The sequence below is a fragment of the Gekko japonicus genome, unplaced genomic scaffold (assembly GCF_001447785.1).
Source record: "Gekko japonicus isolate JY-2015 unplaced genomic scaffold, Gekko_japonicus_V1.1 scaffold626, whole genome shotgun sequence".
Classification (NCBI taxonomy): domain Eukaryota; kingdom Metazoa; phylum Chordata; class Lepidosauria; order Squamata; family Gekkonidae; genus Gekko; species Gekko japonicus.
In genome coordinates this window covers 923636-936331 of record NW_015170911.1, presented here as the reverse complement: position 1 = coordinate 936331, position 12696 = coordinate 923636, and the positions used below count along the sequence as shown (strand labels likewise).

The 12696-nt window shown below is 42.6% G+C and overlaps 1 protein-coding gene across 1 annotated transcript; it reads left to right on the top strand.

Annotated features, from left to right (window-relative positions):
• The first annotated feature begins 162 nt into the window (after positions 1 to 162).
• SMARCAD1 (SWI/SNF-related, matrix-associated actin-dependent regulator of chromatin, subfamily a, containing DEAD/H box 1) lies at positions 163 to 5800 on the top strand. The gene is made up of 4 exons (XM_015418686.1): positions 163 to 249; positions 1223 to 1405; positions 2002 to 2111; positions 5251 to 5800. Exons 1-4 carry the CDS (start codon positions 164 to 166, stop codon positions 5310 to 5312), a joined length of 441 nt encoding a protein of 146 aa, XP_015274172.1. The 5' UTR covers position 163; the 3' UTR covers positions 5313 to 5800.
• Positions 5801 to 12696: the final 6896 nt, after the last annotated feature.

Genomic DNA, 12696 nt, shown 5'->3' with positions numbered 1-12696 from the left:
ATACACACCAAGTTTGAGCTGACTTTCTTCTCCAAATATCTGAATTATGCATCTGGATGGCATGTGTGTAAAAACCCAGATCTTCATTTTGGTTTATGGGTTTGACTTTTTATGTTCTTTCCTTCATTAGGGTGATAGAGTTGTATTGTTTAGCCAGTTTACTATGATGCTTGACATTCTGGAAGTTTTTCTAAAACATCAACAAATCCGATATCTTAGGCTGGATGGAAAGACACAGATTTCTGACAGGTAGGTAAAACCTGGGTAATGAACTTGAACAAGCTTATTAATCTTAAGTGTGGTCTGCCTGCCTGACTCTGTCTGACTGTTGATATTTGTTGTATATTAAAGAGAAGGAAGTTTACAAAAGCTCAGGTTCTCTGTGTTCCAACAAATTGAAACGCTCACCTTAATCATCACATTATTATATTAAACCTTCTATGGTACACCAAACAATTTAAACTCCATACCGTTTAGCCGCCATGTATGGGTTAAATTCACAGGGTATCTGCATAGTTGAGGAATAATTTAAATAAAATTCTCCAGTTCATAAGGACCTCTGTATTTTCATGTATCTTGCATCATCTCAAAATGCAGTTTTTCCACTTTTCTGTAATACACAGAAGTGTTTATAAAGTATAATGTGTCTATGACCAGTAGGGAGTACATGGAAAGTCTCACTATGTATAGCAGTATTGAAGGTAATAAAAGGAATTTTCTGATAGTGGATAAAGTGGTCACCACTGGTATAGAGAAGAAGATCAGATGAATTTGTGCAGACTAACAGCTCCATCCTAAACAGAGTTACACCGTTCTAAGCTTGTTGACTTAAATGGACTTAGAAGGGTGTAGCTCTACTTAGGATGTTACTGTAAGTCTACTAAGTGGCTACTAGCCATGATGGCTAAAGGGAGCCTCGATGTTTACAGATAAACCTCAGCATACCAGTGCTAGGAGGCAATGTCAGGGGGGAGGGCCTTGGTCTCCATGTCCTGTGTGTTGACCCTCCAGGTCAGTTGGTGGGCCACTGTGAGAAACAAAGATGCTGGCCTCGATCCACTGGCCTGATCCATGACTGGTCATTTTCATGTACAGTCACTGCTGTAGACAGCTGGTAGACACTCATGTATGTATCAGCCCTTAAGGACTGTCCAAACAGTGAAGGGGACAAAGGAGATCTGTGTGTTGATTCCTTGTTCGCACTTGTTTTCCTCTTCTGTAGGATACATCTGATTGATGAGTTCAATTCGGACATGGGTATCTTTGTCTTCCTGCTTTCAACTAAAGCTGGAGGACTAGGGATTAATCTGACTTCAGCTAATGTGGTCGTTCTTCATGACATTGACTGCAACCCTTACAACGACAAGCAGGCAGAAGACAGATGTCACAGGGTAGGACAAACCAGGTAGGTTTTTGTTGTCGTAGGCAGATGTCAGCAGTTGCATATGATGCAGATCTTGGGTTGCTTACAATGATTGTAGTGACCATAGAGTTTTAAACTAGGAGAGATTACCCATTTCCCAGTAGTAGTAGTATTTGATGTTAGTGGTAAACTTACCTCAGTGTTACAAGTATTGTTTGAATAGTTTATAGTGGCTCCGTTTACAGCAATGGATTTGTGATGACTCATTCACACATGCAAGTCATCTCTTGATGTCAAGTCTTCCAGTAACCAGCACAGATAATGTATTTAGAAACTCCAAAACAAATTTAATGTTTCTGTTTGCATCTCTACCAGTGTTGTCTCCCAGGGTATACGAAGTTTTTATAGTTCACAGCACCAAGAACCACAGTATAAGATACTTTTAAAAACTAGGCACTGACATCTTTCAGAATGCATGTTAGTTGAGGCACTAGCCTCACAATGAAAATTTATGTACAGTCTTCGTTACTTGTTATATAGCAATGTGAGGTTAATTGGAAATATGTTCCTATGATTAAGCTAAGCATGTTGGCTTTCAGAATTACACAAATAGGATTTTTGTTTCTTTGTTTTTTAAGAGAAGTGAAAGTTATACGGCTCATCAGTAAAGGGACAATAGAGGAATCCATGCTCAGAATCAGTCAGCAGAAGTTAAAACTAGAACAAGATATGACGGCAGCAGATGCAGGTAAGTTCTCATAAGGCGTACTTCTAAATACACGGAATTGTAAAAGGAAGGCATGGGTTCAAAAGTATATGGGGCAAGAAAAACTTAAATGTATATTGTACCAGGAAGCTAATGTGGGGGTGGAGAGCAGTTCAAATAATTACTGATATTTTTATAAGGTGGCGAATCATGGAACAGAATCTACAATTCAAGTTAATCTTTATCCAACTAGTGTTAGTCAGCACATTGTGGAATGATCTAAATCTCCACGTACTCAACTCGATGTTCTCGGGGATCCAAAACTCGAAGGAAGAATCATAAAAGACAGGGATTTAGTGGAGAAGAAAAATATACACAGTTGCTCCTTGCAACGAATATTTAGAAGTATACGCAGTTGCCCGAGACCACCACACCATATGGTCCACCATGTTGGCCTTAAATGTGTTGTATCAGCTATGGTAGGAGCTCTTTGTTTCAGCTGGTGTACTTTTCTTTCTACAGGTGAGCATCTGCATGTATAAACAGCTAAAATGTAACGTCTTACTGTTTTGAATTTGAGGTCCCTACCATGTATGCAATCTTGCCTTTGAAGGGTTTAGCCTGGTGGCCCACAGTTTCCAATATCCACATTTTACTCTTTACGTAAAATCTAGGTTTATTCTGCACAGCACTCTTCCATAATATTTTTCCATAATAACAACAACAATAATAATAAAAGAAATTCTGAATCAATGGCTTGCAACCCATGAGTCGGATCAAGCTAGGGTTTATGCCCGGTCTTTTTGAGTTCTCCTCTTTACTACCCGTCTCATATGGCTTTTGCCCAGGCAAGTCCAATGAGGCCCAGCATAGCCTTTTTGGATGCTGCTGGATCTATTTTTCAAATCAGAAAAGCTGGTTGGATCCAACCCCATTTCTTTTGCTGCAGTCCAAAGAACCCAGCTTCTAGTTTTGCACTTGCAAATTAGTTTTGAGGCTGGTATTTCTCAAACAGCAGCATCTCATGCGGCCCAATAAATACGTCTTGAAACTCAGTGGACTTTCTGAAAGCAGCTTGTGATATAGTATGGGAGGTGGGCAAACATCCCACAGGATATGCCAAAATGTCTCTCTTCATCACAGTGTGTGTGTGTGTGCTTTCATGCCTGGAAGCCATGGCAACTTCTAGTGACCCCTACTGGGGGCTTGGATGTTTTCCAGAGAGGTGGATTAAGTGGCCTGCCTCTGCGTCCCAGGCCCTGGTATTCCTTGGAGGTCTCCCTTCCAATTACTTGCCAGGGTCGCCCCTGCTTAGCTTCTGAGATCTGAAGAGATCGGGCTTGCCTGAGCTATCCAGGTCAGGGTGATTGTAGTCTATCTTTTGATACAGTTTGAAACTGAATAAACAAATCTAAATCCCGCTAGAAACAGTAGATACCGTAAGAAGCTAGTTTTATCCACGTTGGTTGTTTTTTTCTTCATTTCAAAGCAGTGGAAGATTGAAAAGGGTTATGTTATTGGAAGACATTGCTGCAGATTCAGATTTTTTGCAGAAACATACTGTTTAAATGTGCTTAACATAATCCAATAGCCCGCCCCTCCCAGTACCTACAATTGAATGGATTAGGCAAGTATCATTTCTGATGTGGTAGCAAGAAGTGATGAGCTTGCTACCAGTAAAGATCTAGCTCCCGTGGAGGCAGTAAACCTCTGCTTGGGTTGTACTGTTCCATATTGCAAAAGACTTGCATGACTAAATGTTCTCCCATGCAAAAAGCAGACATTCCTTCTACATAAAAATGGAAAGTCAGGTCAGAGTTCCCTGGTGTCTACTCTTGCATGTAGGAAGGCTTGGGGGGGGGGTGCTACGGAGAAATAGTCCTGTGAACTCCCACCTGTATTCTAAAGTAGCCCACACTCAGGTTTTCCACTGGGCCAACGTCATGGGAAGTGGCACTGTATTGATTTTAGGGCAGTGATATCCTTAAACCTACCTCTTGGGCCTTCTCCAGAAGTTTGCTTTTTCACAAGCAATCACAGTGCTTTTGCGAGCCAGATGTCAGCTGGGCCAGTTCCCATGGATCACAGCTAGCCCATTTTACAGAACTGCTGAAATCAAAGAAAAGTCTCTGAAAATGGGTTGCCTTCCAAAAACACCCAAACGTTATGAAAATTGTACCAATAAAAATTAACAGCTGAAACTTCTATCGAAAATAATGCAACACTTTAGTGAATAATACCATCAATACTAATAAATTCACAAGTTACAAGATACCAGTTGCCAACCAATCCAAAAGGATGTAATTAAACAATCAAATAAAGAAATAGCTTGAACATCCTATAAACATATACAGAACAATTACATGAAGACAAAACAATCACAATGGGGATAAGTAACAACAGCAGTGAGTAGTAGAGAATAAGTAATAACATCAACAATGAGGAGCGGAGAAGTCAGTAACAGCAATACAAGGTCCCAGTTTACTTCCCTTGTTTCCTTAAACGTTCTTCCTCAGTCGCCATGAAACAGTAAAAAGAAAACAAAGTGCATTGCAGTGGGTATCCAGCTTATGCTTACAGAACTCAAATTCTGAACACGCTGGAGTACACTCACTCACCTATTACAGAACAATAATTCTGTATTGAATGAAACCATGAGCATATTTATTAGTATTGATGGCATTCTTCACTAAAATGTTGTATTATTTTCAATAGACGTTTCAGTTGTTAATTTTTACTGGTACAATTTTCATAACATTTGGGAGTTTCTGGCAGGCAGCCCATTTTCAGAGTCTTTTCTTTGATCTCAGCAGCTCTTTGACTCTGTTGTCCATTGTTCTCTTTACCATTGTACAGGACTAGCAAGGTTCGTTACCCAACAGATTTTTTTTCCCGTTGAGGTGTTTCTTCCACACTTCTCCGTTTGTAGCTACTGTTGTTGGGAGACGTGACACTCGAATGAGCATTTGACTTGGGTATGTCGGTCCATGATTTACACATAGAGGCTCAATCTGTGTGGCCCTTAATCCCTTATTCTAATGCAGCATGTGTATCTGCCCAAAGTTATGGTAGCAGTTTCAGCCTGTGCTGTTTTCAGGATTGCTAAGACTAAAAAAGAGTGTTTCATAATGTCTTGCCTGTTCAACTCTGATTGATTCTTTTTTTTCTCTCCCCTTTGCAGGAGAAGAAGGGGCCATTCCAGCAGATATAGCAACATTATTAAAAGCATCGCTAGGTCTCTAATAATATAAAACTGAACGTTGTAGATATTTTTTTAATTTGAGGAAGAAAATACAATGTGGTGCTTCAAGAAGTTTTTATGTTATGACAATACATTTGTATGGACATTTATAACTTTTTGTAATTTCCTTGTTGTTGTTGATTGTCTCTGGCAAAAAAACCCCCCCCCCCCCAAGCTGGTACTCAAAGTAAAATATGGAGATACCACAAAAAAAATGTAGTGCATAAAATGCCACCTAAGCTATATTATCAAGGCAGTTTTAAAATGGGGACCCTAGTTTTAATTAAACTGCTAATGCTTAAAATTGTTCCATATTTTTGTAATTATTTCTACCTCTAAATATATATATAGAAGCTGTCTATTTCACTGGATGTGTGGTTTTTTTACATGTGCCTTATTTGAAATGCCCGTTTTTGTTGTCTCTTTGCTTGTTTTTATTTGAAGTACTGTAATGTTTTGTATTAAATTGTTCGCACAATAAAAAATTAAATCTTAACAGTTTGAAGCTTGCTAGCCGGTTATTTGAAATTTTTGGAGCAACGGGGGAATGAAATACTGGCTTGGAAAACACGACAAAAGAAGCCAGAGAGCTAAGGCCATGCTTTATTCCCCCTTTTTGACAGAGAGACAGAGAGAGAGAAAGGAGGGCTGGTATCTTTCAGGTCCAACTACATGTGACAGGGAATGTATCGATAGTACTGCCAACCTCTGCATCTCCTTCCTGCCACTCTCTCTTGTTTTTGCTTTGTTTCTTTTGTAACCTGCAGGAAACCTGTTATGAAAGCACATGAGAATGGCAAGAACAACATAAGTTCTTTGTTTTAATGTTCTGTGCAGTTGATTCTGTCCTCTCAGAATCCTGTCTTAGTTGTCGGTTTAGAACATAACTTATTATATATGGATCTTTTTAGTGTAGACAGTGGACCCTGTTTGTATACATTTTGGTCTATAGCTTTATGGATACAAGCTCACAAGTCCTGTAGATATAGATATTTGTGAAGTGGTTAAACGAGATACTATGTACAAAATGCATGAAAGAATTGGACCTGCCTAATGTGTTGACAATCCGCTTAACCTGTAAGGAAGTGTTAGCTGCCTCCCGTGATTTAACTGCAGTGGAGCAATTATTCGTTCTTGTAGTTATTCTCAGTCACTAGTTGTAAGTTAGTCTATAGTTATCAAGGATCCTGGTTTTGTACTTAGGAACTAAATTGGATGCGTCCTGACCTGGATAGCCCAGGCAAGGTTGATCTCAGAAGCTAAGCAGGGTCGACCCTGCCAAGTACTTGGATGGGAGACCTCCAAGGAATAGCAGGGCCAGGACACAGAGGCAGGCATATCAAGCCACCTCTCTGAAAAACATCCAGGCCCCCAGTAGGGGTTGTCAGAAGTCACCACCGCTTCCAGGCAAGCAAGGACGCATGCACACACAGATGCACACACATAAAAATACTACAACCCCCCACCACCACCACTGCATCTGATGCAAGCCACCATCTAGGGTCGGAGAGGATTTGTGAAACTGATCTAAGAGCTTCCATAATGCTTGCATATTCCAGTGTCTTTTTAGAAAATACGATTTGGACCAAATATCTTAAATAAACCTTACTGGATCAGATCATTTGTGTGTTTCCTGCTACCCAATGAAAGGGATTGCTCCCTGACAGAGCATGCTCTTGATGGATCCACAAGCAGGAACTCTGGAAGCAACAGAGAGGCAGGAGCTGTTCACCAGGCGGGTTCTGTCTCAGCTCAGTCTCACTGAGCCTGCTTGGATGGGAGTGGCTGTCCAGTGATGGACTCAGTGGAATCTGGCACCAGGAGATGGAATAGGGGGGGGGGGGGGGGGAAGAGGCATTATTTTGCTAGAGTTCTTTTAACTCTCCCTTTGCCTCAGCCCACAGATGTTCGTGCATAGCCCTGCAATGCATGCAGGGAGACCAGGAGATCTCCACAAATGCTTGCTGGTTAAATGGATGGCTTGGTAAAATAAGTTGGGGAGGGGACCACTGTTCCCTCTAAGCTGAGTTAGTGTGAGCCAGCTCACAGTTTTTTAGCCTCCAGCTCACACATTTTTGCTTTAGCTCAGGAAGGAGGGCTACAGAGCAAACCAATTTAATGCAGTAGCCAAATGGCTCGCTCACAACTTTAATGCCAGTAGCTCACCAAGTAGAAATTTTGCTCACATGACTCCACAGCTTAGAGGGAACATTGGAGGGGACTGAGTCTGACAAGTATTGAAGAAGAAGAAGATGAAGAAGAGATTGGATTTATACCCCACCCTTCACTATCCAGAGGAGTCTCAGAGCGGCTTACAAACTCCTTTCCCTTCCCCTCCCCACAGCAGACACCCTGTGAGGTAGGCGGGGCTGAGAGAGCTCTTGACAGAAACTGCTTTTTTTCAAGAACAGCTCTTATCAGAACGATGGTTTGCCCAAGGTCATCCAGCCAGGTGCAAGTGGAGGAGTGGGGAATCAAACCCGGTTCTCCCAGATTAGAGTCCGTGCACTTAACCACTACACCAAACAGTGAGAATCACTGTCACCAACATAATAGTGTCATACCTGTGTCCTCCACAAGATGGCAGCATTAAAATTGGAAGAAAAGTGAAGTAAGCTAGGAGAGGCTGCCACTAACTTATAAAAAGTAATACTTCAGGTTGCATTTCGAAAATGTTAAGTGGGTCATCATAACTATAGAAAGAGACTGAGCCAGTCACTGATGATACTAGCACAGTTTAGGCCAATCCTTAGAAACTGCATTTTTGGTTTGGTCCACTCAGACATCCTGTATGCGGAGGTTTGTCATGCCCTCCAATGCTGCCATTTAATGTTGAATGTTTGCTACTAAATGTACTGTCTCTGTTTCAGACGCAGTACCTTCAAGCCTGTGTACCTGTCAGACCTGTCTTGGAAGATACTGGAACACAACTTTCAGGCCCTCCATAGTTCTAGCGATACTAGAAGGTTCATAGAAATCTGAAGTTTGCATCTGGGCTTCTGTAGAGCTTTGTCTATTGCTAATACCATCCATAAGCTAAGAAGCTTGGGGAAGGGCCGTAGCTCAGTGGAAGACCACATCCTTTGCATGCAGAAGGGCCCCAGTCCAATCACTGAGCTCTCCCAACAATGAAAGGCTGCAGGTATTGGGAAAGACATTTCTTGCCCAAAGCCCTCGAGGGCCAGTTTAGTGTAGTGGTTAAGAGTGGTGGACTCTAATCTGGAGAACCAGGTTTGATTCCCCACTTCTCCTCCACATGAAGCCTGCTTGGGTGACTTTGGGTCAAACACAGTTCTCTCAGACCTCTCTCAGCCTTACAGGGTGCCTGTTGTGGGGAGAGGAAGGGGAGGTGATTGGAAGCTGCTCCGATACTCTGAGTGAAGAGCGGGGTATAAATCCAACTCTTCTTCTTCTTGACAGAGTAGGCAATACTGATTCAGTGGACCACTGTTCTGACTTGGTAAAAGGCAGCTTCATATCTTCATGCGATTTACCTTTGCAGCTTGTGGCGGAGACAACTAGGAAGTTGTGGTAGTCTGTCCTGGGACTTCTTCCACCTGGTTGCCTGGTGCCCCTCCCTCTCCTGGGAGGCCGTCTCTAGGCCAGGGTTCTCTGGTGCTCTTTCCTGGTGTCCATCAAGCGTTTTTAGAAGGTTGGTAGGGCCAGGTGGAGCTTCTCTCCAGCAAGGCTGCTTCTTGGCCATAGGAGAGCTGATCGCCTGCGTAGATTCTTTTTAAAAGTTGCTTTCGCAGCACAACACAGGAATCTTCACCACAGCACTAAAGGTCAGCTGTGTATATTAAAGAAAATGGTTGCAAGCAATAGGTTCATTTTAATAGGCATCCTGGTAAGAAGAGCCTGAAATGCTGAACAATGTTGAACAGCCTGTTGATAAGGATCACCATGATGATATTGGGAAAGCGCTGTGAAAAATGGAAAGGACTGTTTCAGTATCAAATGAGAATCCTGCTGAGTGAGAGTACAGGCAGTTACACCTAAGCAAGAAGAGCAAATTTATGCTGATGTTAGCAGTACTTTAAGCGGCCACGTTCTAAGTGATGGAGCGCTCAAGCGCAGGCTCATCTTATGAAACAGGTGACCTGCCAGAGCTTTTTGGAATACAGTCAAGGCTGCCGCACACTCTAGATCTGCCTACGTTTCAAGTGAATCCCTACTGTTACGCCAAATGCTTTATCTACAGCAAATGGCTAACTATAATTTTAACGTGAGCTCTGGCCAGCTATACCGGGGTTGTGTCTGAACTCAGAGTTCCAGTAATGGAGACCACACGGATGTTTTTCCAAAACAAATAATCTTTTTACTGAAGGGTATCAAAGTCACACATACAAAAGAATCAGTCTCTCGTTTCACATACACTCAAGGTTCCTTTCGAATTACAGAAAGAATATAAAGATAGTTTCTTAATTACTTGGAGGTAGGTAGGTATATTTCGGTTTATACTCGCCTGCTTCCAGGAGTCCTGTCTTGTTGCAATGGAAGATTGGAGGAAAAGGGAAAGGTTTCTAATAATTCACACTGCCAGAACTAGCCAGCTAGTGTGGGGATGGGGATTAATGTCTTTGGCTGCGCACCCCAAAGAGATCCATCAAGAACAAAGAGTTTTAAGGCAGGAAGAGGGTGTGGGGAAGAGGTAGGAGGATGTGTGGCCAGCCTGCAGCATGGTCTTGAGTTGATGGTGGAATGTGGCTGGCCCAGCTCCCAAAGCATGGTCCCTGCGTTATATAGTTGACTCTCTAGGTGGGTGGCAATTTGCCAATCTGTAATCCCACCTACTTACAAGTCCATCCCATGAACTACCTGATTGGTGAATGTAGTAAGGGCAGGCATCCCTATGGGTTGGGCCAATATTTGAAATACTATCCTCTATCTCATAGAATCTCAGCATCAGGACATCTCTTTGTTGTGGAGATGAATCTTGGCCTCACCAGACAATAGGTGATTCAAACAGCTTTCTTTGGCTCATGGTATACAGATGTGTGCACAGTCCATTTATAGTGTGTGTGTAGCAGATATAGAATCATAAATCATAAATAAGTTCATTTCTCAACACTACTTTGCCTTGCCTGTAATGGTGTTACGCGTTTGTGTACTCGATATGAATTTCTTTGCCTTGCCCATTACGGTTTTACAAAATTTACTAGTTACATTTTGTTTTTAATCCAAATATTCAATTGTTTTTGCATTTTTCAAGTACTCTGCATTTTAAAAAATGCCATCATCATGCCTTTCTTTACACTGATCCACGCTGCCTACAATCTGTCCTTTTATGTACATTAGTGAGCTACTTTTCTTGAGGTCTTCTTGTCCTTTTGCAACCACAAGTAAATCCTTCTTTATGAAAGGAGATCAGGGTGGTGTATGTGGTTCTCCCCTGTTCCATTTTATTCTGTCACCAGCCCTGTGATGTTACCGAAATGCCCTATCTCAGTTACAGGAGTGTCTCCCTTTAACATGTTGAGAGCTTACACCCGTGCGTGTACCCAGGCCAATTATTTTTGGGACCTTCTTCCCGGTGTATACCAGGGTCCAGGGTTAGGTCCAATGAGGGTGCTGATTCTTAGAAATAAGCAGGCATAAGTTTAAATTTGAGAGCTTATTAAGAAAGCTAATAGCACAGGTAATTAGCAAACAGAATACAAAGTTAGAAGAACAAATACACATTAAGTAGCAGTTCTACTAAATCCTACCCTAAGCAAGTTACTAGTTCTAAAAAGAGCGGGGGGTAAGAAGGAGGTAAACATATGTAGTTATCAGTGAGTGGAGTCCAGGAATATTTGGAAAAGAGAACGGGAGCAGTAGAATGAGAAAAAGGGGAATTAAAGCATGGTCCTGAGGGGCCACCTACACTGGATAGCAGGGCCGATATTCAAACCAGCTTTCCCATTAAGTGCTGCCACACAGGGACTGGGGCCAGTTGCTGAAATCCAGTATTGAGATGGGACCCAAAAGGGCCTGACCTGGATAGCTGTTGGAGTTTGCAAGTTCTCTCCTTGTGACATCATGGAAGAAACCACATGTTTGTTTTTGCATGCTGATATCCTACCTGTTCAGAGAGAGACCCAAAAGCAGACCGTGCAGGTATTTGCCACCAGAGCAAAGTGTTAAAATGCATAATTAGGTTTGGGTTTTTCCAACTGGGTAATCAATAGATCGAGGAGCTGCGGTGGCTCAAGTGGTTAAGATACTGAACTGCAGGCTGTGGAAGGTCAGTAGTTCAGGAGTTCAAGACCCGGGTGCCGCATGATGGAGTGAGCTCCCATCTCTAGTTCCAGCTCCTGCCAACCTAGCACTTTGAAAGCAAGAAATTGCAAGTAGATAAATAGGTACCACTTCGGTGGGAAGGTAACAGCGTTCCGTGCGCCTTGGTGTTTAGTCATGCCGGCCACATGACCACGGAAACATCTTCGGACAGCGCTGGCTCTTCAGCTTTGAAACGGAGATGAGCACTGCAACCCTAGAGTCGGATTTGACTGGCTTTCGAGCAAGGGAACCTTTACCTTTACCTTTAATCAATAGATCATAAGATGTCCTGGGGTGGATGCTTAGAAAGTTTATGGCTCTTGGTCTCTAACTCTGCCTGGGGCTTGCACGTGTGGTTGAGACTTTAGGGAGTCGAGATGTAGGTTAGTATAGTCAGAGAGGATGTGAATCCTTTGTTTTGTTCCTAGCATTTCCCAGCGACCCTTCCCTCGTTAGTGAAGTTTCTTGTTTAAAAGCTAATACAAGTGTCCCGCTTCATTTATTAACTCTGCTTTTACCTGAAATCCCTAGCAATAGCTCAGGCAAGCCAGATCTTGTCAGATCTCAGAAGCTAAGCAGGGCCAACCCTGGCAAGTAATTGGAAGGGAGGCCTCCAAGGAATGCCAGGGCTTGGGATGGAGAGGCAGGCTATCAAGCCACCTCCCTGAAATGTCCAAACCCCACTAGGGGTCGCCAGAAGTCGCCGTGACTTGCAGGCATGCAAGCACATACACACAAACACCCCCCCCAAAAAAAGAGTGAGATGGGACCCAAAATCAGGGACAAAGTGCTGGGGGTCCCAGGGTTATCTTTGTACCCCAAATATGTTAAGATAGCAGGGGAAATAGGATGCTTCTCAAAACAAATTGGATTGGAGCCAAACGTTTCAAACCCTTTTGGTAGTTTGGGTGAATAACTGTTGAGTGGGAAAATGTTTCCTAAGGAGGGGGCAAATTGGGGGGTGCTGACATCTTCTTGGAGGAGGTTTATAGCCCACGTAGAATAATGAACTGATACATGGTTGCCATTTATTTTATTTATTTATACTTTAAGTTTATGGATTCCCCAATCCCTGAATACACAGAGCTCTGGGCGATGTACAACAGAAGTTGTAAAAGTGCAAGA